This window comes from Spermophilus citellus (genome assembly GCF_964194105.1).
Source record: "Spermophilus citellus genome assembly, chromosome: 5".
Taxonomy (NCBI): Eukaryota; Metazoa; Chordata; class Mammalia; order Rodentia; family Sciuridae; genus Spermophilus; species Spermophilus citellus.
Genome location: NC_138186.1, coordinates 130,002,482 through 130,029,453, shown reverse-complemented (window position 1 = coordinate 130,029,453; position 26,972 = coordinate 130,002,482). Strand labels below are relative to the sequence as shown.

Below are 26,972 nucleotides of genomic sequence, written 5' to 3'. Positions count from 1 at the left end.
AGAGCAAGTCTCAGATTTTATTCAACAAGAAGTTTCAGAAAGAGCTGTCACCTCTACTGTTAGCCAAATGAAGTCCCAGCTTTGTGTTTATTGCATAAAGTCAAAAGCACAGAATGAAGAAAGTTGGGCAGAGATGGCTCTAATGAGACACTGGTGTTTTCCCAAGAGTAGACAGTGCGTGGAAAACAATATTTGCATCAGTTTACACATGAGATGTAAAACAGTTTGAACCTCAATTTACATATGAGTTTTTAACAAGTGAATTAAAACTGAAAATCATATTAAAAACACTTCATGCTTAGAGAAAAGTAATTTGCTTTATTTTATGAATGACAATTTCAACAAGAATATAAATTAGATATAATTATACAAACTGGAAAAAGGATATTTACATCCAAATATCACTCTATTAATGTGCACTTTAAATGTATTTAATAAAATAAAATTAGGTTGTTATGGATATTTACATATGAGAATCACAACAAAGAAAGCAAAAACAATAATTCTGTTTGCCCATTCAGTAATTCACAACAATTTACATAACAATTCCCACAACTGATTTCAAAAACAGAAATGTTTTATTTTCTATGAACACAAACTGTACAATTCTAGTGGCCATACTTTATATAATATTGCTTAAGGCAATCTACATAGGAAACATAATCAAGATTCATAATTGCACAAACTTGCAAGGCCTTACATTTCTTATCACAAATTGCACTGCTGTCATAATTCACAAAGAAGTAATTGTAGTATTTTATGAACTGCTTACTGTCAGGGATTGCAAATTGTTTAGCTAATCCATATAAACTTTTGGGCTGCAAATCCTCAATGTCATAGGTCTGAGTTAGGATATATTCCAGCTTCCAATTGGCATCTCCCTTTAGATTTGCATCTGTCAGATTCAGATAATACTGCAACATATCCTAAATTTAAAGACAGTAACAAACTTGGTTCATTTTTATGGCATATGAAGCATTACACAATATGAAGAGTGCTTATTAAGATTTATGTGACATTTTTAAAGTTGTCATTAAAATTGGTGTTAAAGAAAATGCTCACTAAAATCTGTCATCACTTTTTAAATTTTAGAAATTATAAAAGGATATAATAGTAAATAACCCAAAATATAAAGAGAGATGTAAAAAATAAAAATTTTTAATTTCATTTAATTCACACAACTCAAAGGTGACTACTGCTAACAGCTGTGTGTAGTATGGTAGTGTGCTAGAGGCTGCTCGAGCCAGCTCACAAAAGCTGACTGAAGTGTTCAAAAACATTGGAAAGTCAGACAATGTCACTTTGGTAGCTTGAAATTGTCCACGACAGGAGTATTTCTATCTTAGAAATCAACAAACACTACAAATCAAGGCACTAATTTCCCCAGTGAAGCAATAGCTAAATGTTTTCCAGCACTGCAATGTACAAGTGTTGTTCTATTCTTTATGTACAAAACAAAAATAAATATTTAGAAAATATATGTCTATTTTGACTTCTCAAAAAAATGGAGTCATACTATATGAAGTATTTTGTACTTTTAAAAGTAATGCAAATTAAGGGGAATCATTCCATGTCAGCATATCAGTATACACACACAAACATACACACACATATAATTCATAAATTATATATATATATATATCATATATATTCATCTATGTACATGCATAGACATGTATGGGTATGTGTATAAATCTGAGGTTCAGATCCAAAAGCACGCAACTAACAGTTGTAAAAGAATTTCTTTGAATTAGTTTATCCATTGTTTTATTCTCAATTTAATCGAACATATATGAATGAAACCAGATTTTTGTTGCCCTATTTCCTTGTTATTCTAAGGAATAACATAGTTATCTCTTATTTTAATTTATTTAGGGAAAATGCAATTATAAAAACAATTGCTTTACTAGTGGAAAAATCTTTCAAATTATATTTGTAGAGAGGGACAGTTACCCAAGCTTAAGTACCTATAACCTAAATGGCCAGCCTTTTGGTGCTATGTTGTTCTAAAGCAGAGTCATGAATATGCTCCAGAGAACTTTTGTCTCAAAAGCTAATGTCAAGTTTGAATTTTTTTCTTTACAAAGATTTGATGCAAACATGTATTGAGCACTTAGTATGAGTTAAGCATCTCTCTAAGTACTTCACATAGATTTGTTCATGGAATCCTCACAGCTACTCAGTAAATTCAGGCATATTTAATTCCCACTTTAGGGAGAAATAAACTAAAACATAGAGAAGTTCAGTAATATAACCCAAGAGAAGAATATGATCCCAGAGCCTACACTCTTCTTTATAGTTATGCTTTGGAAGAGTAATTAATATGGCTTAGCAAAACATTTCAATTTGTATCCAAGTTCATAAATAAAGCACTATCCAATGAACTCTTCAATAAGTGTGAAGTCCTTAGAGAGACAGATATAGTTCCCTAAGACTAACCTCACCAGCCCACACTTAGAAAGTGCTGACAGACATTCCAAACATTATATATATATATATATAAAATATAAAATGAGACTGCAGCATAAAATACATCTCACAAGGCTGTGCTGATAATCATTCAACTAAAATAAAGAAAATTGCAAAGACATGCATAAATATGGGGTCAACTCTGAAATCATGCCAACTTACCAATAATGTATAATCACAAGGCTTATACTGAAATAATCGGACACCAGGATTATTAGTTTCTTTTTCTAAAACACCCTTTACTGGTGTAACAGCAGGAGCCACAAACAAAGAATTTACTGGACTTCCTGGAGAAAAAATATGTAAATTTTCTTTTAAATTGAGCTTAACTATATTAAAAATAGGAATAGCTTCCAGGTTAAGAGATTAACAGACATAATAGTCAAATGATGTATGATCATTGATGAATCCTGACTTGAAACAATTATAGAGACACTTTTAAGAAAGCAAAAAACTCATAATATCAATACCAAAGAATTAATGTTGATAATATGATTATATAATTATGGTTCTATCAATTCTCCATATATTTTATAATGAATTCAGGAATACATAGGGCTGACATAAGATCTGATGTTTGATTTCACTTTTCAATACTTCATTTTAAACACTGACGTGTACATATGCACACATACATGTATGTATGTATTCATGTATGTATGCATATGGATATATATATGCAGTACAGATTTATATAAAAAGCAAATGTAGCAAAATCTTGATAGATGTTGAATATGAATGATAAAATCATAAATATAGATGTTTGTTGTATCATTCCCTCTACTGTTTTATATATTTGAAAATTTTCATAATAAAAAATGTTCAAGTCTATCATAGGAACACACACAAAAAGTTTTGAACTAGTTCATTCTGTACCTCTACCTAAAACCATATACCACTATTTATATACTAAGAATTTGACTAAAGTGTCACAATGTTTGATTATCTGTTATAAAAGTAAATTTTTTTCTGAGTGAAAAACTTTTCTCAAATGCTAGAAAGTAGTCATTTTTACCAAGCTAACTCATTTTAGATGAGAGGTAAACATTTGAAAATTGTTCCCCAATAATGAAAGAAAATGCACATTGATTTTCCTTCGGTCTAGCATAAAATCCAAACTCTGATGTTTTAACTCTCAGTGTCCTGCTAGGGCTTCTTTCCTTTCCTTTTCTTTTACTGCTGAATAAGCAAGAATAGCAGTTAAGCACCTACAGGTAAGTCATTGTGTAAATTGTGCTCAGCTTTTTAAATTATGAAAAAGAGAAATTTACCTCAATTTCTTTTTATATGACAAGTTAAAAAAATAACTTGTCATATAAAAAGAAATTGAGGTAAGTAATAACAGTAATATCTTCCTAAACTCAGGTATCTGAAAGAAAATTGGAGTGAGCTAAGCATTTCAGGTATTTTTATGTGGACATCAAACAAATGATGCTGGCTCTGTGCATCTAATAGGAGCTTATAGTGCAGAAATCTAATTACAGGCCTAGTCTTTTGATTTGGACATTCATCATATAACCATTAAAGGTATTCACAAAAGGCCAGTGCTGACAGGTTTTTTTAATCAAAGATTCTGAGTTCCTGAATCAGTAAATTTACTGGATAGTCACTGCTTTACTCCAGTATCTTTACTGATCAGATGCAGCCAGGTACAGTAGTGCATACCTGGAATCCCCATGATTCCACAGGCTGAAACAGAAGGATCACAAAGCCAGCCTCAGCAACTTAATGAGGTCCTAAGCAATTTAGCAAGACCCTGTCTCAAAATAAAAAATAAAAAGGGCTGGGATGTGGCTAAGTGGTTAACCATCCTGAGTTCAACTCCTGGTACCAAATTAAAGAAAAAAAAACAAAACTGCAAACAGAATGTCACACTACCTTTTTTATCTGAGAGAACCATAAGGCTGTCTTTGTGATTATGTCCATAGAATTGTCCTGCAATGATATTGCTATATCTTCTAAAAATATCTATCAATTTCTCATTGTAGTATTGTCTCATTGCTGTGATACCACTCGAAAAAGGCAGATATCCTACTGGAATATGTGCAATGATGTACACCTGGAAAAAGAAATACATGAAAGGCCTTATGAGACTTTTTTTGCACATTTATCATAACTAAATGATATTTGGATACCCAACATTGAAAGTATATTAATTAAAATTCAGAAATCAAATATACCAACTCTCCTATTTATGACAAAAGAGAGAGAAAATTATGAAACTATTAAGTTCACTACATCTGCACTTGTCTCATTTATACTACACTGTTGATAATATATAGTAACTATGACCTTGATCTTAATTTTTTAAATCTTTAAATTTTAATATCATCCTTAATATCTGTGTCTGGTCAAGTCAATAAATAAACAAATTTAGCCTTCTGTTTATCCATGATTTGAGTCTATGGGATCTACCTTTTCCTTATTTTGCTGAGAGCTGTTCAGAGTATCTTCTAGCCATTCAAATTGATTTGCTGGGTCAGTCTTGTTCAGGGTCATGACATTTGGACCATAGTACAAGTTTGTGTTTAGACTGATGATCCTAAGGTTTGGATTACTTGTGACTTTCTGTGAATAAAAACCACCTGTAAAAACAATTTAAAAAATACATCTTAGAAATGCATATATATCAGGAAGCTTAGACCTGTCTCTCACTCTTTAAATAACAATCAATTTAACAAACATTTCTTGAAAACCTGGTATGTGCCAGGCTCAGTGTATACATACTGAGGATACAACAATTGCAGCCAATATTCAGATGAAAAAAATAATTAAATGTTTGGGCATTAATTAATAAGACTGAATTTTATAAAAGAAAGAGTTATATATCAACCCCTGATTGAATAGGATGGAGGAGTTAAAATGAACAATCGTGAAAAGCTAAAAGAATTTGCAGCCAGAAAACCAGCATTGCAAAGCGTCTTGAGCAAAACACTACACAAGGAAGAAATGAAAAACAACAACCAAAACCATCAGTGGGAAGTGCCTCGGTAATGACAGAGGGCGGGGGGAGCTAATCATGGAGAAACAAACTAAATTAAAATAAATAAATAAATAAATAAATAAATAAATGAAGAATAAAATCTAAATAATGTGAATATACAGAGATCTTGCTAGAGACTACTAAAAAAAAAAAAAATGTCAGATAAACCAGAGGTGTTACAGTCCCCAGTGGAGGAGAGGACTTAAAAGTCTGATCCCATTCAGGCCTCTGAACCCATGGGTCTGCTGCATTGGTGCTTCCAGAGTTAGATAGTAAGAGCTTGGGCGAGCTTTCTTTGCCCACTCTCAAACTTTCAATGACTGATTGCTACTTCTTTAATTTATTTTTCTCTGTAGCCAGAACACTTTATAATTTTTACTATGGTAGTAGCAGGGTTGTTTTTGAAAAGCTGTCCCTTATTTCCTAGTAGTAGAAGATGACAGCAGTTCTCACTTGGGACTCTTAGTATGATAAACTTTGAGTTCCTTCAAATCACTTTTGCTTTTAAGACTTTCACTGAAAGCCTTTTATGATTTTCAACTCTAATCTTTAAGTGGAAGTTACATAATCATGGTTGAAGTGGATATCATTGTACAACTCATATGGCTCTTTCTTAGGACCAGCATTCCACGTCAGCTCTTTTGTGCCTTCCTCTCATTGTGTTGAGCTGAGCCTCTTTATAATCTAGAACATCTCTTTAGGAATCTTGATTATTTTTATGGCTCTTCTTTCAATATACACAAGCTCTCCATGGGTGTTTCAGGTTTGGGAGGATAGGACTAGATACTGTTCCCCAGATGAATAAGGTCCTGGCCTAATTCTAAGATAACAGGACTCTAAGTCATACATACTGTGATTGGTTGAGCATTACCAAAAACAACAGTAAGAAAATAATGGCAAAAGGTTTAAAGAAAATAGTGAAAGACAGACTTTGAACTGAGAGAAGTCTAGTCATTAAGTTAATAATTGTCTCAAAAATTTAAAAGACTAAAAGTTAAGTTTCACAGATCACCACAGCAGTGAAGTTGAGAAAACATCAGAGTTTACATCCTCGTGTGTTGGGAGCCACTGGAGAAGGGACCTTCAGACAACACCCAGGAAGGCCTCACCAGGCACTTGCTCTACATGACTTTTCCAAGCACCTCAAGGTCCATGTGAAAAGCTTAGTTATTCTCACTTTGCCAACTGTTAGCATTGTAAAATATGCTTGCTGGATAAACGTTAGCATCCTTTCTCTCTTCTCAATCAATTTTCCAATTGAAAACATATACTTATTCACATTCTAATTTGAAGTTCAGCTTTTGCTTCACATGGAGCATCCTGATTGAGGGTGGAAAGGAAGGGATGGAGTTCCCTATAACATAAACAGGTTCGCATGGCAACTTACACTCACCATCCTTGGCTCATCCAAGAAAACACTCAAGACTTAATTCTAAACAACATGAATAAAAAAGTAGGTAAAATGGGGATAATTTTTCATTTACCTTTCCTTAAAGTACTAATAGCTTCTTCATCTAGCCATGGTTTCCAGAGGTTGGACACTGCATTGTACACTTCACTGGTGACTATAGGCAGCTGATCCTGGTCACAAACAATATGATCCACATTGAAACTTCAAAGATATTAATTAATTAATTAAGCTTTAAAGGATTAGTTAATTTATATATTACTTGAGTGTTGACTACTGTGTCAGGCATCTGTAGACACAGGCTGAACACTAGATAGATGACGTCTTCAAGAAATTGATAACTTAGTTGGGGGAGGAGAGCCAAACGTAATCAACCATGAGACATTGTGCTACCACAGAGGTCCTGGGAGCAGAGAAGCAGGGTTAATCAAGTTAGAGAGGAGTGCAAAGAGAGCAATCACACCCAGTTTTGCATGGTAACTTCATCAGGTTGACAAGAAAGGCCACCAAAACAAAAGAAATGGCTCAGAAAAGGACCCAGAAGCACAGAGAGCAGTGCTACAAACAGAGAAAACTCCTGTTTTCATGCGGCCAGGGCCTATAGCATGGACATGGGAGTTGTGTTCATGAAACAGATACTGAAGACAGGTTGGAGCCTGAACATGCAGGGCCTGGTCTAGCATGCTGTGGGAACCAGAAAAACATGATTTAAGACTTTAACGAAGTCCTATGAATGCTACAACTACTATGAAGGTTCTCAGCTCACTGAATAAAGATTTACAACCATGTTTCTGACTTGAAGAAGTGTCTTAATGGTCATTTAAGTTATATCAATATGTTTTGATTTTTTAAAATAATACTTTATAAAATATAAAGCATTTCATCTTCAAGTGTCTTTTTATTATATCAATTTTCTTAAATCATCATAAAGTACCTTTGTTTTCCTGAAATATTATTAATAGTGACATAAACTCTAAGAAGAAAATATTTTTAAAAGTGCTGAATAAAACATCACAAACCATTTGTGAAATTGGATAATAATTTCTAATGTTTAAAAAAATCTGAAAAACTAGAGCCCTCTTCTTTATTCATATCATTTCCATGAATATACAGCCTAAATAAACCTATATCTTAGAGGAGTCTCTTGTCAACATGAATCAACAGGGGAGTAGAAGAAGGGGATTGAGAGGGAGGGAGGAGGGATGTGATAAGGGAAAAATAATGGAATAAATCTGACCTAACTTTCCAATGTTCACATAGGAATATACTAGAATAAATCTCACAATTATGTATATCCACAAGACACTAAAATTTTATATATATATTTATATATATATATTTAGAGTAGAGGAAAGGAAATTGTGGGTAGAAGGAGGAGGAAAGGGATGGTAAGTATTGAGGACTTAATTGGAGCATACATATTATATTCCATGCATTTATAATTATGTCAAAACACACTCTACTGTTTTATATATATATATATATATGATGAACCAATACAAAAATTGATCAAAATACTTGGTTATTTTTCAGGCTAATTCAGGACATGTAATAATCAAATGATTTGTTTTAACTGGAGACAATTTTTCAAAGCATATTTTAAGTTTGTTTAAGAGATCAGGGTCAACTACCTGAGAATTACACACAGCTTCTGCCAAACTACATTCTGAGTTGAAATTGGTAATAACAATAATGATGATATTAATAATAATATAAATCCATGAAGTATTGGACATTGGTTTATTTTGGGATGACTGCTAAAGTATAGAATGATGGTGGATAATCTTAAAATTATAGCCATCCTTCAGTAACCACAGGGGATTGGTTTCAGGATTCCCCTAAGATATATCCTATATATAAAATTGAATAGAATTTGCATAAAACCTACACACATCCCCATATATATTTTAAATAATATCCAGACCACTGAGTGGTGGGGCCAAGGCTACATCAGGGCTACAATTAACCCAATCTAAATGTCATGTAAATAGCCATTATTCTATGCTGTCCAGTGAATAATGGCAAGAAAAATGTATGTACATGTTCAGTATAAAAGTATTTCTTTTAAATATTTTCTGAGAATTGGTTTAATCTGAGCATGCAGAGCTATATTTACATAGGACTGACTATATATAAAAATCACTCTAGATTTTTGTATTTTAAATATAAGAAATGTGAGCAGACAAACTAGATAATGTATCAAGACAGCTGATAAATTCCCAGGTCTTCCCACCATCCCTCATAGGTCCAATTGTCTCTTGAACTGTGCCACCTTGTCAATCCTATAGGACTTTGACTGCTAACCACAGAGAAAGGAGGCATAATGGGAAGTGATAATCTTGATACCACCAGTTTTGCCAGCATAGGAGTAAATGGGGACCACGATCTGACCGCAACAGAAGGAACCCCTGGGTTGCCCACTGCCTCTGATGTAATGAGTGGGACATGCATCTCTGCATGCATGTTTATGGAGCTATGGTGAAGATTTATGGGATCTTCATGGAGAAATCACAGTTATCAAATTTATTTATTCTTCATATTCTTCAAAATTAGATCCCAGATGTCAGTCTTTGGGAAAATGTATTGAGGGGCTTTCATGTGACATTTGATATTTCTAAAACTGTGAAGTAGAAAGATGGTAGTTTTATAAAAAAATATTTTCAAATATAAAATCATAAGCTAGGATCTGTTGTTGTAGCTCAGTGACAAAGCACATGCTTGGGACCAGAGAGCTCTGAGTTCAACTGCCTCCCTCCCCCCCAAAACTAAGCTAGAAAGTGAAAAACAAACAAACAAACAAACAAACTATTTAAGGTATGTGTGCAGCCCAATTTATATTAGTTGTACATATAATAGGATAAGTTGCATAGGTTAGTATCTGTAACTTTGAAATATTTTAAAATTTGACTTAATGAAAAGACAGAGGTAAAGATAAAATGAAACCAATCTTCAGAGTCAGAAAAAAAAATTTCATCCTGTTCCACTCCTCAGTGCTACAAAAACCACCACCTCACTTATGTCCCAGGAAGTAAGCTGCTTTCTTTTCATATGTATCACTAATTCTCAGAAAAACTTTGCAAGGCAAGTATTCTCTCTCCTATTTGCAAATGAGTGACCTAGTGATGAGGGATATTATGTGAATTATGCAAGGTCAAGCTCTTAGAAGCAGGGTAGGATAGAGATTTAAATTCTAGTGAATATTATCTGAACTCCCTATTTTCCAGTGTACCTGTCACCTAAGGCATATAAAAACAATGTTTGTAACTTCAGGCTCCTGCACATTATTTGTCCTCAAGCTCCTATGCTGTGTAGTTTTAACATTCCAATAGTAATAAAAGTTGACCACTGGCTGAGAGGCTGGTTCACAAAGACTCACATACTGTTAGCTCAAGATTGCAGGCCGAAACCAAGATGTCACTTGAAAATAAAGTTTGTCCAATAATACAACTTTTCAAAATCACTCTACTCAGTTTAGATAGCTAAATTAATCAAAACTTCCACTTGCTATCCACTGACACAGATGGAAAAGATATTCTTTTTTTTTTTTTTTTTTTTTTTTTTAAAGAATTTTTAATATCTATTTTTTAGTTCTCGGCGGACACAACATCTTTGTTGGTATGTGGTGCTGAGGATCGAACCCGGGCCGCACGCATGCCAGGCGAGCGCGCTACCGCTTGAGCCACATCCCCAGCCCGGAAAAGATATTCTAAGTAGAGGGAGAAATGTGGACAAAGTAAATCACATTTAGGAAGTGCTGAATATGTCAGTCTGGCAAGAACAAGGGATATATGAAAGGATGTGGCTCCAAACAGACACTGGACAGGGATAAAAAGATCCAGATCTTGGGATCCGCAACTAAGTGCTTGTGAGCACTCAGAAAAGCAACTCCACATTTCTGGGCCTCAGTTTTCTTATCTATAAATGGAGAGTTGATCCACTTATAGAATCAGCACACTATTATAAAGGAAAGGACAGTATATCCACCAGGCTTATGGTTAATATGTTGTCTGTGACAACCATTCTGTTCTGCTGATATAGCACAAAAGCAACCACAGACAATTTTTTAAAAAGAGAGAAAGAATGGAAACATAGTGTGTTCCAGTAAAATACATACAATGAACCAAATCTGAATCACAGGCCAGTTTGCCAAGCCCTTAACTAAACAGTAATCTCTGAGACATCTTACATCTACACAAATCTACAATTCTACAATACTCTAACAGGACCTTGTAACCACAAGCTGTTATGCACAGGTACCTTAACAAATGGCCACACTGAGTGGTGGGGCCAGGGCTACATTAGGCAATAAATAATCTAACATGGTTTCTGTTGTGAATCACATCTTAATTAGATAAAATGGATTTGAACATTAGATCTCCCTTTTTGATTGTTAATAGCATTTTATGTTTTTTTTGTTTTTAATCACAATCAGAGAGTATAGATCTCTATATGCCTAATAGAAATTCTGAAAAATACAAATATGTGACAACATTAATCTTCTTTTCTAACTCTGCCATGGGAATGCAAATGAACAAGAAAATTATTCCAAAAAATGGAGAAACTAGAGAATTGTAAAGGAAAACAGGGGTTAATTATCTACAAACCAGATAGATAGGAATTAATTATCTACATACTGGGTAATTTGCTTCTGAAAAACTCACTATTGACATAACTTTCTATGAATTATTTAAAATATCCTTTTAAAGTCCCCAAAGCATTTGTCCTGCTTTCTTTGACGTTTATCACAAAGAACACATTCTGCTTCCATAAGACCCATTCCTGCTCCCTACTCCTAGCTAGCTATTGTCATAATTTTGATACTAGGGATGGGAAAAATTTTCTAAGCATTTCTGGAAATTGATGTCACACTTACCTGTGGCCAGTAGTCGTGATTGCCCAGAGCAGGAAAAACTTGGAGATTTGGAAAGAGACTCTGGATGGTCATTGTCATATTAGAGATCACCTTGATAACAGTGTCTGTTGAGAGCTCAGGTACTGGAACATGAGGTGGACTATCCCTGAAAAGGAGAAAGAATGGTAAAGAACAAAATCCATCTTTGTTAAGAGTCATGAGACTTATGCAACTATACCCATCACTGCAGACTTCCACTTTTAAAAAGCAGACTACAGTTAAAGAGTTAATGTCAGGTGAGGTTTTAGGTGGCAAGCACCTGTATCCAAGCTACTCAGAAAATTGAAACAAGAACATTATGTATGTAAGCCAGGAGCTTAAGCCTAGCCTGAGCAATATAGCAAGATCCCATCTCAACAAAAAAAAATAAAAAAAGAAAGAAAGAAAAGAAAAGAGAGAGAGAGAGTGAGTTGATAAACTACTCATCACCTACCTCTTCCCCACGGAGAATCCTATTAAAAAAGAAAAAGAAAAATAACAAGAACGTAATGTGAGAGGGAAAAAAAACTGTAGTATTTGTAAAGCACACATTCTGGAGCCAAATGGCCTGGATGTGTACACTTGGGCAAGGTATTTAGATGCTCAGTGCCTTCATTTTCTTAACTGTAAAAAGGGAATAAATGAGACCTACTGTAAAAATTAAATAAGTTGCAATGTATAAATTAATTAAAACAGTCCCCAGAACAAAGCAAACACACTACAAGGATTATTCAAGGTACTAGAAATCTAGGCCTCTTCATTCTGTTATAATGGATGGAACTACCTAATTGTTCCAGCAGAAAATGAGACTTGACAAAATTATCATCACATGTTGCTGAGGGCCATTGCCAAATAGGAATGACGCATCGAAATTTCCTTGCCAGCGTACCCCATGTTAAATGGACTTGCCTTGGAAATTCACTGTGACGTTGCATGTGTGTTTGAGAAAGGTGACCCTGCTCAAGGACGAGGGTGGATCCAGGTTTAGGGTGTATCCTGCAGGTTTTAGGAAGTATCCCAGTTTAGGATAATTTGGGTTTAGGGCGTTCCGGGTTTAGGACAATCTGGATTTAAGGCAGTTCCAGGTTTAAGGTTATTGCTGCTGGGAATAGGGCGTATCCTGCTGCCTGAGTTCCCATTGAGTTCTCGTGGAATTGAGAAAGTATTTGGGACAGAACTTGGATTTCCCCAGAACGTGTGTGTAGAGGCCGGTGTGAGTTCGGGAATAAAGAATTGCTGTTTGAATCTACAAAGCTGTGAGTGGCTCGTGATTCTGTGCCCAGCCAGACTGCGGCAACATGTTAATTCCCATGTTGCCTTTTTTCCTCGATTATTTAATCAAGACCAATAATCACATTAATTAATACTTTAAAATATTCATGCAGGTGTGATGTTTATGGAATCATCTGTTTGTCAACATTGACATACTTCTAAAGTATGTATTATTAAAAAGAAAACAGGACTTCAAAAATAGTTTTATCTCTAATAATGTTGACTAATTTGATCTAGTATTTTTTAACTAAAATGGTTCTTAAAACAATTATTATTCTTATAAACGTCAATATTCATACGAAGTTTAGGATACTATAGTTAAGTACTAAGGAATTAATTATATTTATATGCTCACTTACCCCGTCCATATCATGAAAGATGCTTCTTGTCCTGAATTCTTAATAAAATCAAATGCTGACAAAATAAGTTGATATGGAGAATCGCACAGAACATCTCCAAAAGGGCCAGGGTTGGAGGCATTTGCCCCTTTGGATGAAGAGCACACTTTGGTGTGGTCATCTGTGATGTGGTAACTAGGATCTAAGTGTAAATCAGTCACATGCCAGAACTGTCCTGTTGATCAGAAAAGAAATGCTGATAAATACTTTTCTTTTGGATAAATACAAATATTTACATTAAGACTAGAAACAGTTTTCCCTCCCTATGATGAGAAAAGATTTAATAATTTAAATGTCCTTATACCATGAAGTTAAATACAATCCTTTCCTGTGAGAAGATGAATATTCAAAGAACACAGGATGAATATCCCACTTACATATGTCAGAACTAATGAGCTTATTAGCACAACTACTAACAAAGAAGAATTTGCCTAATGAAATTTTGGGGGACATCCTTCTGAGAGGTCAATGATAATATCATACTGTGTCTTAATAGCATGTCTCCTTACAGAATTCAAGGTTTGGGAAATTATTTACATTCATTTTGCAAAAAAACTGACACTGAAATATGTGATTTCTCAGTTACATGAATAGGTTAACTGCAGAATGAAGAAAGGTATTCCTCAGTTAATTTTTTATATAACTTTCTTCTCAACATTAAAGGAAAGAGCATAAATCTTTAACCATAGTCATATGCCCCAAGCGGGAATTCCCACAGATTCTTAAAAGCTATTTAATAGAGGTACACCTTCTATTATATACTTGTACAAAACATTTATAGTATTACAGGAAGCAGTTGTTAAAGACAATGTTCCCATTGGGTTTTCAGGGAGAAGCCAAATCCATTTAATAACATGCCTGTTTGAAAAACATCTTAAGAAAGGTTACTTCCTTGAAGGACACACTAAAAAAAATAGTCATAGTAGTTACCTCATTTTATTATTTAATATGTGCTAGGCACTGTGATAAGAAATTTAAATATACTAAGTTATTTCATTCTCAAAAGTATTCTATCACCTAGGAAATCATGTACCAGAAACTTGCTCAAGTACATACAGTTAATCTGAACCCTCATTTGAAGGGCCCCCAACCTTGCATCTATATAATTAAATTATAAATTCATTTCTGCTTTCTTATGTTTATTTTTTAACTTGCTTTAACATTGAGAGGTTTTTTTGACACTTTATTATACATTTAAATCTGCCTATGATTAATAGGCAGCTTTAATGGCCATGGTTTCCCCCAGTTTGGGTAAATACAAACACCTTCAGGACAATAACTAATTTCCAGAGTTGCAAAAGAAAACATTTCCTTTACTTTGATCTAATCTCTATACTTTTTTACTAAGCATATTCCGTGCACTTTTTCCTCAGATTGTTTTTAAATTTGCTTTTAAAATGACTTTCAAAACAAACCTTCAACACACATGAGAACATAGGATTTTGAGTTCACTATGATTCCAATTAATTTATATCAGAAACGCAACAGAAGTGTCAGAGCAAAAAAAAAAAAAATGTAAGCCTTTATTTATATAAACATAACTTAATACAGCCCAAAGCTGGAAAAATGAAGTGAAAATTTGATTTTTTTAAGATGGAAAGTATGAGTAATCTTTTTGGTTGTTTCCTGACAATGTTATTATTATAATTTCATAACACAAATTCACACCTAAGAAGTGCCAGACAACAGATCTAGATGAACACAGACATAAAATAGTCCTTATGGTCAATTACTCAGTACTTAGTCACCATTTGAAAATATCTGCTGAGTAATTGATTTTATTCCATAATGCAGAAAATACCTTACCCTATATTTCCAGTTTAGATTTGCTTTATCCTGTACACAAAGTAGAGATGACAAAGCGGTCACAATCATACTAGAGGCTGCCTTTCCTTGGACATCTCACTCTTGTGTAAACATGTATTTGTATTATTTGTAGAATATTAAGGAATAGCAAACTGTACACAAGAGCTAAAGCATGGGTCAGATCACCTGCCTTCCAACACCAATCTTCACCACCTACTAATTTGGTTGAGTGACCTTAACTGGTTTCATTTGTAAAGTGGGAATAATAATAGTGTCGCTGTGAGGGTTGAGTGACTCCATAGCAGGAAAGCCCTTAGGAGGCGCATGGCACCTAGTAAGTACCACCTTTAGTTTGACTGTTATTACTTTATAATTCCAAAACTTTAATTTAAAATTGAACTTCCCTGTTGGCAAGTAAGTTAAAAATTATGGAGTACTTATTATGTTTCTCACATGTTTATGCTTTTTAATACTTTACATACATTAATCCTTTATTCTTCTGCATTTTACAGATAGGGAACTAAAGTACATAGATATTAAATCCAGTCACATAGATCTTACACAACAGAGCTGCCACATGAATTCCGGAATCCCACCCAGTGTTGCTGCTGCCCTTCAGAACTGCAGGCACAGCCTCCCTGTGTGTGTTCAGTCAAATATCCTCTCACTTGCCTCACACAAAAATAGGCAATGGCATCTATGTATGAGATACTATGAAGAGTAAGTCCCACAAGAAAATTAATTTACTAAATTTGTGTAACCCAAGACTTAAAATGCAGTAAGAGAACATTCTTTCAATGTAATCTAGTACCTAGTTTATATACCTCCAGCATCTAGAGTATGTTTGACCAACAGAGACCCTCAATAAATATTCTTTATATATGATGACATTTTAGGTCAAGGCCAATTTGGGGGATTAACTCAAGATCACATGACGATTCAGTAATGAAAGCTGAACTGTAGCCAAACTCCCCAGACTCCACTGCTCTTTCTACTACATGGCATTGCCAGACAGATAAATGAGGGGCTAATTATTTAGATTGACTAAAGGAAATCTTTAAATAGAAGCCAAAAACTCTGACAAGTTCTTAATCTGAGATTTATGCATAATGAACTCTGGATTAATTAGGGAACCCCCAATGAATTGTATTTAAAATGTGCTGTTTATGTGTGTGTGTCTGTGTGTGTCTGTATGTATGTATGTCTATCTAAAGACATGGACTTGGCCTGTGACAGAGCCCACGCACACACCCATCCCAGTTCCCAGGTTCAAAGTCCAGAGTGCTTAAAAAAAAAATATCCAAAAATTATGTGTGTATGGGTATGTTGTGTATTCAACGTTATCTAGAAAAATGTTCAAAATCATACAAGTCTTTCAGTATCATTTATCCTAAAGAACCCACTGAACCTTAGCTCAGATTTTGGGACATGGGGTCATTTATTGTTTATAATGTTAGTTCCTATCTACTAAATACACCAATAGGCCCCAGTTTGCTAAATCAAAAGCGTTGGGGCCAAACAGACCCAGCAGAGTAGAAACTGAGACAGGGAATTTAGACATACAAACACAAAACAAGCAGGAGACAGGCATGGTAGAAGCTGTGGAGGTATCTAAGCACTGAGGGCTCAGAGGTAAAAGGGGGACACTTGGCCACCTCAAGTAGAAAATATGTAAAATACTGCACGCTCAGTGAAACCCTAAGTCAACACTTCTCTGGCCTCTGGAATCCATTTACCTCTTTCCCTTCCTCTGCAGCTTCCCTACCAAAACAGGAAGAAGTGAAGAGAAGCTTCACATCCTATCCAGAAAGTTTTCATGGAGACCCTGGGCATCAATCATTAAAACCAAAAGGTGAGTTTACCATTGGTAGGGTTCAATAATTTCAACCTGAGACATTTTATCTGAAAATCCCATATAGCCACATAGTTAACATAACACAACACAACTCCAGCAATAATAAAAGCAGAAGTCATCATCATACATCAACATTTTGGGGACGATTTCTGGTTATAACTAACATTTGTCAATCATAAAAACCGATTTACAGTTCTTAACTTCAAACTGCCTGACAGCAGAGTCAATAGCACTTGGCTTTGAGATAAAAAGAAGACACTTTCCCGAGAGCCAAAGTGTTCCTGAAATCCTGTAAGTGAGTGGAGAGAGCAAGCAAGAGTGACACAGAGAGAGGGGGAAGACTGAATGCTGAGCACTAAGCCTGCTTCTGAGTCTCAGGGACTGCTAATCCCCAAACAGAACACCTATTTTTTTTTCTTCCCGCCCCCTCCCCCACTACAGCAATTATTTTAAAAGGGAGTCAGGGAGGTTAGTTTCCTTGATTTTTGAAACTGAAGGCTCAAAAGGCATTGTACAATCTCTCACCCTTCATTTAGTCTAGACTGGCTATAGCGTCATCAGAACCCCTTAAGAGTTTGTTAAACACTGTTGAGCCTCAGCGTTGCAGTTTCAGATTCAGGAAGTCTGGCGTGAGGCTGAAATTTTCCATTTCAAAAAAGTTTAGGTGCTGCTGCTACTCCTGCTATTGTTCGGGGGCCACACTTTGAGAAACCTGTTATAACAGGCACCTCATTCTTGGTTGGAAATGAATAAAACGGGCCTGCAGCAGGAAGCCTGGTGGGCATCTGGTGAAATGAAAGGCCTTCAAGCGCTTCTTTGGTAGACCAAGGAAGGGGGAGCGCAGCACCGAGAGGGTGGTGGCTCTCTGGCTGAGTGCATGGCAGACAAAGCCAGCGACCTCACTGAGCAGGACAGAAGATACCACTGAAACTTACACCCCTGAAGTGAGAGGGACATTTCTGCGTGGCCCCCTGCGCTCTGGGCTGTTCAGGAACTCTAGGGGTGGCCGACAACCAACGGCCCTTGACTTTTCCAGCCTTCCCCGGGGCCCGGCCACCGAGAGGCAGAATGTAAACAAACGCCGTGCGGGCGGAACCCAGCGCGCCCGAGGGAGCGCCCCCGCCGGCGCGGACATTTCCCCGCCTGCCTCGAGTTGCCGGCGGGTGACCTGATTCCCGGCACACTCCCGGTGCCCTGCCCTGGTACACTCCGCGGCCCACTCAGCGCCGTCGGGCCGGGACTCGGGTGGGCCGGGACCCAGGTTGCCCGGGCCTCTGCACAGCGCTCAGCTGCTGCGCTCACTTTCCCGACTTTGCGGAGCCCTTTGGCCCGGCGCCCTCCGCAGCTCCCTGACGACTCACCCACAGCCGCCGCGGGACACCCGCCGCCAGCGGGAGCCAGGGGCAGCCCGAGGCCCGTGCGGCCGTGCCAGGCGGCCAGCACGCAGCAGAGGAAGGCGCCCAGCAGCGCCATGGCATGCCGAGGACCCGGGAGGCTCAGGCTGTCCTGTCTTGCGGTTCCACTGGGACCGGCAGGCCTGGGGGTGGGGAGGAGGCAGAGAAGGCGCGGGTGTAGACGCTCAGCCGATCACGTGCATAGAGATTTACCCAAGGAGTCGGGTCTCCTGACCTTCAGCTGCTGTGTTGTGATTAGGAGCCTTCCGGTTTCTTAGCGTCAGTGACTGGTCTGGGAAAGAATGCTCTTGGGCCAACCCCACACACATCATCTTCCTCAAATGCCATCAGGCCCTAAATAGAGGACGCTGCTTAGCAAAGGCCTTGCAGTGAGCAAGGAACTGTGCTTTGATCAATCTAGGCCAACAGAAGTTTGGGATGGCGCAGTAGTTCTCAAAGTCCAGTTTCTGAGTCAGCAGGATGAGTAGTAGCACCTGAGAACTCTAATTAGAAAGGCAAATTCCCAGGCCTCACCCCAGACTTAAAGAATCAGAAACTCTGGGAGGGGAGCCCAGCAAAGCCTGTTTTCACATGCCTTCCAGGTGATAATTAATTGTCAGTGATGCTTGAAAACCACTGCTCAAAGGCTCCAGGTTGTATTGTATGTGTGTATGTATGTATTTTTTTTCCCATTTAGGCCAATCCCAACACCTTTCCATTCTGTTGGAAATTAATGTATGTATGTATGTATGTATGTATTACAACTGACACCATTGTCTCTGAATCATGCTGTATGAATTCTGGAGATGTATGGAAAGAATGAATAGAGGCAGCTGATTTTACACTTCCAAGAAATTGTTTAAGACACTTTCGCAAAGAAGTCAGAATCTGCCAACTGTGTTGAGGCACATATCCTGTGCTCTTTCTCTTACCATTTATGAGGGTGCTGATCTCTCTAAGATAATGCTAATAGTTATAAGTCATGGAATTTCTTTGGATAGGAAAATACCATAAGAATTACTAACCTCATAAAAAAATATTGTACAGTGTATTTGTTTCCCATCAGAGAAAATCTTATTTTGCATCCTGTGTAGTTTAATGAAAGTGTGTCTCCGGCTTGAAATGGGAACCAGAGCACCTCATTTCACAATTTTAAGTTTGGCCAGGGCAGCCGAAACCCAGCCTCAGCTTCCAGATGATTAAAAAAACAGTGCTTTCCAATGGCAGATAAAATGGTCCTTGCAGTTTTTCAGTTCTCATCCTGTGGAGTATGAGGGAAAGTGGGGCAGGAAAAAGGAAAAAAAAAAAAAAAAAAAACTGGTGAATTTGAGAGAATACCTTTTTTTTTAAAGATAGGAAAAGGGAAAATTATAAAAATATTGATTTTTTTTCTCATGTTCTTCAATTTTTTAACTGTACTTGAAGTAAATTGGTTGTGAAATAGTTCAGTTAGTAAACATAAAGTAAGTCTTACCTATTTTGAAACCTAGAAAATGCTTGCACCCCTAAAAAGATATTAAAATTAAAAAAGTAGAAGTGTTACTTTCTTTCGTTTTCTTATTTACTCTAAAGCAGGCCGCTATAGTGTCCCAACATTCCTGGCAGTGCTCCTCAAGCTTAGGCCTATATTTGTATTTCTCCATTTCCCAGGTATGTGTTCGAACTTGGGGGAGGGAAAACGTGAGAAAAGAGCAGAATCTTCTGGATACTGGCTGCCAGTGGCATGATTGGGCTTCACAAAATAACTTTTAAACTAGTTTATATCTTTGAGACAGAATTTCAGAAATATTCTTCCCAAGCCTGTTGGTCAAATTACCTTTGGTCTTGGCTTGTTTTCCTTTCCTCTAACTATCTTAAGTGTAAGGGAACAGTGGTCAATAAACCAGAGACATTAGCATATTAACAGATTACTATGAAAGAATTTGGCTTGAAGGAAAAGAATTTGCAACTACCCTGTAAAAAATTGGGAAGCAAGCCAGGCCCAGTGGTGCATGCCTATAATCCCAGAGGCTCCGGAGGCTGACACAGGAGGATTGTGAGTTCAAAGCCAGCCTCAGCAAAATTGAGGTGCTAAGTAACTCAGTGAAACCCTGTCTGTAAAAATAAAATACAAAATAGAATTGGGGATGTGGCTCAGTGGTTGAATGCCCCAGAGTTCAATCTCTAGTGCCTCCCCCAAAAAAATTAGGAAGCAAATTTATTTGTTAACAATCTTTCTTGAAATATGCTTGTGATCTAACACTGCCACCCTTGATCTTTAGCCCATGGTGACATTTTTTCCCATTTAGGCCAATCCCAACACCTTTCCATTCTGTTGGAAATTAATACCAACTGAATGTGATTTGCCCTTATCATAAAGAATTGAAGAGAACTCTCCATCCTTGGTGTTATACCTTAAGTTAATAGGCCAGAATCATGTTCCTAGAGCACAGGTTGAAATCACCAGGAACAAGCAACTCTCACCAGAAGGAGACGATGGCTATCAGGGCAATGTTCAGTTTCATGTTTTTTAAGACAGCAGTAGACTCTGTAATTCTAGAAACCTTAGCTAGATTATCTTGACAGTAATCATTATACATTCATGTTAAATACTATAGCTGTGTTTTATATTTTTCTAACCTATGCTGTAGTAAAATACATGTTGTCTCTAAAACTAAAATCCAAAATCCAAAATACTCCCATACTTTTGAGCACTGACATGACACCACAATGGAAAACTCTACACCTGACTCATGTGACAGGTGCCAGTCAAAGTGCAGGTCCTTTAACATTGCAATGTTAAATGTTGCAAAGTTTGCAGTTTTCATTGTCTTTATGAGTCATGAGAACTTGAACATGTAAATCTAATCTTCAGTTTCCTCATTAGGAAAGTAAAATAAATACTTGACATACTTCACATTGTGGGTTGAGAAAATGCAATAATAATAATTTTGTAAGTGATAAAATACAAAATAATATGTGTGTGTTTGTACATTGCAAATGTAAACCCATAGCAAGTTACAAACAGATACTTCTTTTGGTTTGGTCCACTCAGTTCCAATCTCCCACTTCTTCCCATTACCAGGATTCAAATAAAGAGGCATTTGAATGCCTTTGTGCACATTCTTTATACACTTCATTTTAGCACTTCTGTTGAATTAGTAGAGTTCAGTTTCATTGTCTGGAGACTCCTTTTAATAATCTAGTGTAAAATCTACTTCCTTTACCTATTTATCTTCCAATAAGAAGCTTCAGTAAATGGCATTTTGATTATATTGTGTTTTGTTTTATATTTATCTTTTCACAAGACATTTTGCAGTATATAACTTTATTTCTTCAGATTGTGCGTTTTTACGAGCAAAAAAGTCATTTCTGTAGTTCAACTCATTATGATAAGACTTCTTTAGGTCCTGGCTAAATAAATGCAATCATCATAAATTGTTCATGAAAGTCTCAAACAAATATGTGGCATCTCCACATTTTCTGAAGGCTTCTACTTATTTTTTAAAATTAGTATTTTATATAAGATGTCAATTTTTTCAGCCTTACTTTATGCCACAAGAATAGTTAATTTAGCCAGGCACAGTGGCACACTCCTTTTCTCCCTGTGGCTAGGGAGGCTGAGACAGGAGGATCACAAGTTGAAAGCGAGCCTTGGCAAAAGTGAGGTGCTAAGCAACTCAGTGAAACCCTGTTTCTGAATAAAAAAATACAAAATAGGGCTAAGGATGTGGCTCAGTGGTTGAATGCTCCTGAGTTCAATCCCATGAGCCTCCCTCCCACACCCCCGCTCCAAAAAAAAAAAAAAGAATGGTTAATTTATTTGAAACTCTCCAATATACAATTCCTAGACAGATTAATGACATTAAAAACTACAAAATTTTATGAGTAATATTTTTATTTCAATTTGATTTGCATTCCAAAGGAAATCATAAAATGTATTCACTACTTTATAAAAAAAATTATGATAAAATTGTAATGGAAATTATAAACCATGATAAATTTACATATCAAAATTGGGATAGTTGCTTGAAGTATCAAGTTTTTAAGTCACTATTTTCTGCCTTCATACCAAGGATGACCTTCAATTAGTGATCAGCTTACTGCAATAGCAAGGATAGCACAGCTTCTCCAGCCCAGAGCAGGAACTTTTCTATGCCTTTTCATAGTAGCGAACAGCAACAACATCACCAAAAATAAGAGTCTGAAAGATTTAAAGGATAATCAAATCTTTTTTACAGAGGAACTCTCATAGTTGAGTTTTTAGAGATCATCATGTATATGATTTATCTACTACACAAAAGAATAATGACATTTACAAATATTAAATACTGTAAAACTCTTAATTTCTTAAAACAGAAAGAAAAAAAAAAACAAAAAGAAACCTTGATGTTTAATGTGTGAATAACAAGTAGACATTTTTCACATCTCCAAAATGAAAATGGACCAAAAAACTGAGTTCACAATCTAAATTCAGAACAAAAGATTTCTTTCAGTTTTAAGTTATCAGGGTAACTGGAGCAATCAGAGAAGCTGAGAAGAGGAAACAATTAGCTAGGATCCTTTCATTTCTTCTGCCTGATGTATTGTTAAAGAACCTTGGTAGTGACATAATATTATTAAGGGAGGAAGGAGGAAAAGCAAAGAGGAAAAGTGGGGGTGGGGGGGACAGAGGAGAAGAAGAGAGGGAAAAGACCAGGTGAGAAATGGAGTGTGTTCACTTTTTTCTTGGCTCTCTGCATCAAATGTGAATAATATATATATAATAGGTTTTCATAGAAGTTTTCAATTCATATCTAGATCATTTTGTGAGACAATCCCATCATTCACACTAATGGTATTTGCAATGCCTCATTCCAAAATCAGCAGGAAAATGTGACTATACAGATGTTCTCATTATTTTGTCATTTTTTTTATTTAGCCCATATAAACCTAAGTGGTCATTTGGGTATCATGTGAACCATTGACTCTACTCCTCTGATGTCAAATCTAACCTAAAGAAAAGCCATAATGTACCTTGATAAAATTTGGGAAGGGAAGATGTCATGCTCATAATTTTTGAGTATTGACCTGATTTTCAAAGCTATAGCATGCCCTGGTTATCCATTGCTTTTAATCTACACTTCTGAACTCAGTCTTGCCTAATCACAGTCAAATGTGCGGGAGTTGAGCTCTCTCCTTTCTACAGTTAGGGAAAAAAAATGGTAGTAAAAACATAAAAGAGAACTTCTGTTTGGATCTCTTAGAATAAATGAATCCTTTCTTTTGTTGGTCGTTGCAGGAAAATGTGGGCATATATCTTTTTTCATTTTAGAAAAACTGTCCCGATGCTTCTCACCCTTACTTCCATGCATGTAAAGAAATATGAATATGTAGAAGCCTATACTTTCAAGGATCATTTCTATAGTTTATTACTAGAACTGCTATGAGTACAGTAGCCAAGAGGAAGACAATCGGTTTTCTTAAATAGCAACAACAACAACAGAAAACCTTTCTGTTATTAGCTTAATAGGGACATGTAAAGCAACCCCCCACACCACATACACATATACAAAAGAATAAACCAACTTGATATGTCAGTATCATCAAAATACCATTATTTAGCATAAAAAGGACTGAGAAAAGCTGGATCAAGGTATAACATCTTCCTCAGTTTCTGATGCTACTCTATCATTAGGAACTTCTTTGTAAATTATTTCCTATTGTATAATGTTTACATGCCTGCCTAGTATTGAACATATATATATTTAAAAAGCACCTTATGCAATTTAAAAAAAGAACAAAAAAGTAACATGAAAATAGTTCTCACATGAGAAATTAAAGATATTTTTAATTTTTTCATTATAGTTTTTTATTAGACACTAAACATATACACTGGGCTTCTATAATCTTTATAAACTAAAATGTAAAATGTTTAAAGGTCTTATTTATTATGGAATTATTAAGTAACTTTTCCAAGATTCAGCATGTTTGATGTTTTGTAACATAAATCATCTGTCTATATTTTCATAATTATTGGTTTATGTTTAAATTTTATTTGAGGATCAAATGTTCACAGTAATCCTATAAAAATTCTTATTTTGACACACAGTACTGGGTAAAATAAGGGTATGTTTGTTTTGCTTTTTAAGGTACACAGAATTGACTCTCTTCAATCAAAGAAGCTGAACTGAGGAAACAATCAGTTAGAATCTTTTCATTTCTCCTGTTTAATACATTGTTAAAAAATCTTGGTAGTGACATAATGTTATGAAAAAAGAGAGAGGGAAAAACTGAAGAGAGGAAGGCTGAAGGGTGGGAAGAGGTGGTGGAAATGGAAAGTGGAGGATTATCACTTATCACTTACCACAACCATTTTGCCATCCTTAATTTCTCTGACTAAAGTTGTTTCTTTGCCATCCCATTTCTGTACATGAATGAGTTTGTCTCCATCCAGGTTAACAACAGACTGAGACCAACAACAAAATGCAGAGTATAGCAAGAGATATACAAGTCAGATTTCTGATACAGAAGTCAAATGACAGGAAAAAGTATAATTGAATACATTATCATTGACTAATTATCCAATTAGTTGTTACTTCTAGACTCATTATTATGTAAACTCTAACTATTTACAATTTGATTGAAATGTATGCATCTAGACTCAAAAACTTCAGGCTAGAAATAAAAACCTTAGAATGAGTCAAACTAGTTAGTTGACCAGAGGCAATCAGAGAGAGGAAATGAAGCACAGTCTTTCTTTCAAATGAACTTGATTCCATACTTTCTGAAATACTAGTTTGATATAAAATGTCAAAAACGTGTTAGACAAACAGGTTTGCCATGTGAGCAGTTACTCCTTGTTCAGGATACAACCTATGCACACCAGAACGCTACTTTAGATGTCCTTCTTCCTGAAACATTCTCTACTTTCCAATTTCAGAAAACAAACAGGCTTTGGGAATCTGTCTTTTATGACCCCTGTCCCCATCCCCACACTGAGAATCAGCAGCCTCTTACCTTACAGCTTCTGTCATCTGCACTGATTTCATCAAACTCTTCTCCCAGGTGGAAACTAATCTCTATGTTCTTGAATGTGCATTGAGTTTTGATCACCACTTTGTCTCCTTCCTGACTTATAATCACTGTAGGTTTGGTCACATTTCCCACCTGCCTAGTGGCAAAGCCCACACCTAAAATAGCAAAAGGAACCAGTATGGTCAGCAGCAATTCCAAGATAGCTCAGAAAGCAGAAATCTGCTTTCCAATCCTGAAATCCAGGTTCTAAAGTATAAGTAGCATTACAATATGATTAAAGATTAATCCATTAATCATACAACTACTGGGCACAAATTGTAATAAATGAATGCTGAAGAAAAACTGAAAAAGTCACAGAAGCTTCCTGTCCTCCACAGAACATCAAACGTTCTGTTATTTGGCCCTGGACAAGAAAGCAGGCAAGTGTCACATTAAAAAAAAAAAAAAAATCCATTCAGTGGAAAATGTATAGTCTGGTGTAAAATTAGGGTAATGTGATCTGTCTGTCTCATGCTGACCAGATGGATAAAGAGAGACATCTGCAAGTGTCAGAAGCTGCAGGTTGAAAGGAGAAAATATCAGTCTTATTTTTACCTACCTAGAGCCTTCATGTACTCATCAAAGTTCTGACTGTCTGTCAGCTTCCAGGTAGCACAGAAAGCCTCCACCATTCTTGTCCTTTCCTCCTTTAGCTTTGAAAGCAGCTAAGCCACAGAGGGTCTCAGGTCTTTCTGCCACTGCAGTTCAGAAGACCCCTTTGCACTGCAGCAGCAGCTCCTGCCTTCTTATCTAGAAAATAAGCAGGCAAAAAGCCAATGATTTGAATTGCAAACTCACTCTTCCAGTGTGTCTTTTTCCAGTAGGCTGTTCCAGGGGGAGGGCATGGGAAGGAAGACTCCAATCCTCTTTGTGATTGGCTCAGGCCACTGGGTTAGCAGAGTAGGTCAAGTTCCTCCCAATGGACACAGGGCAGCCCTTATGCCTGAAAAAGCTCTGCAGGGTTTCAGTGGGACTGGAGGCAGGGGAAAGAGAAGATGAGAGAGGGTCTTTCAGGTTCAGTAGGAAAAAAAAAAAAACTTGGCAAAGGCAATCTCCAACTGTGAGAAAAGAAAAAAAAAATGCACAATAGGACATTCAGATTGATTTCCGTTAATGGCAAAGCTGGTTACAAATGAGGACCCCCTTACAGAAAACCACTGAAATGCCAGAGTTTTCAGACAAAAGAGTCTGAATGGTGTACTTTATTTTCTCTTATATTTACAGGGAGAGCAAAATGCAGGCTAGAATATGCCAAACTGGGAAAAGAGGCCAGGGAGGAGGTGTAAGGCTTTCCCTGGATGTACTGCTCAAAGGCTATGCTGAGTATCAATGGAAGCTAACCAAATCTGGCCCCTTCGAAACACAAACTGAGTGAATTTAAAGATCTCATTGTTCCCTCTAAGAATGTGAGAACCAGACCGGAATAGAAAAGCGATCTAAGGAAGAGTATGGTTAGGACTC

At 36.4% G+C, this 26,972-nt stretch overlaps 2 protein-coding genes across 4 annotated transcripts; both read right to left on the bottom strand.

Moving 5' to 3' along the window:
- Positions 1–298: 298 nt before the first annotated feature.
- Positions 299–18,892, bottom strand: SMPDL3A (sphingomyelin phosphodiesterase acid like 3A). 3 transcript variants are annotated; one of them, XM_081295267.1, is made up of 8 exons: positions 18,712–18,892; positions 13,383–13,596; positions 11,734–11,878; positions 6,937–7,033; positions 4,885–5,054; positions 4,348–4,528; positions 2,632–2,756; positions 299–926 (listed from the first exon to the last, which is right to left on the bottom strand). In XM_081295267.1, exons 1-8 carry the CDS (start codon positions 18,806–18,808, stop codon positions 609–611), a joined length of 1,347 nt encoding a protein of 448 aa, XP_081151393.1. In that variant the 5' UTR covers positions 18,809–18,892; the 3' UTR covers positions 299–608. The 3 variants fall into 3 exon arrangements, with proteins under 3 accessions (XP_081151393.1, XP_081151394.1, XP_081151392.1); XM_081295268.1 differs by having other exon boundaries at positions 18,690–18,810; XM_081295266.1 differs by lacking the exon at positions 18,712–18,892 and adding an exon at positions 18,444–18,683.
- Positions 18,893–22,499: 3,607 nt separating this feature from the next.
- FABP7 (fatty acid binding protein 7) lies at positions 22,500–26,183 on the bottom strand. Its single transcript, XM_081295957.1, has 4 exons — positions 26,071–26,183; positions 25,455–25,627; positions 24,802–24,903; positions 22,500–22,659 (listed from the first exon to the last, which is right to left on the bottom strand). The coding sequence occupies exons 1-4, from the start codon at positions 26,141–26,143 to the stop codon at positions 22,609–22,611; spliced, it is 399 nt and encodes a 132-aa protein (XP_081152083.1). The 5' UTR covers positions 26,144–26,183; the 3' UTR covers positions 22,500–22,608.
- Positions 26,184–26,972: the final 789 nt, after the last annotated feature.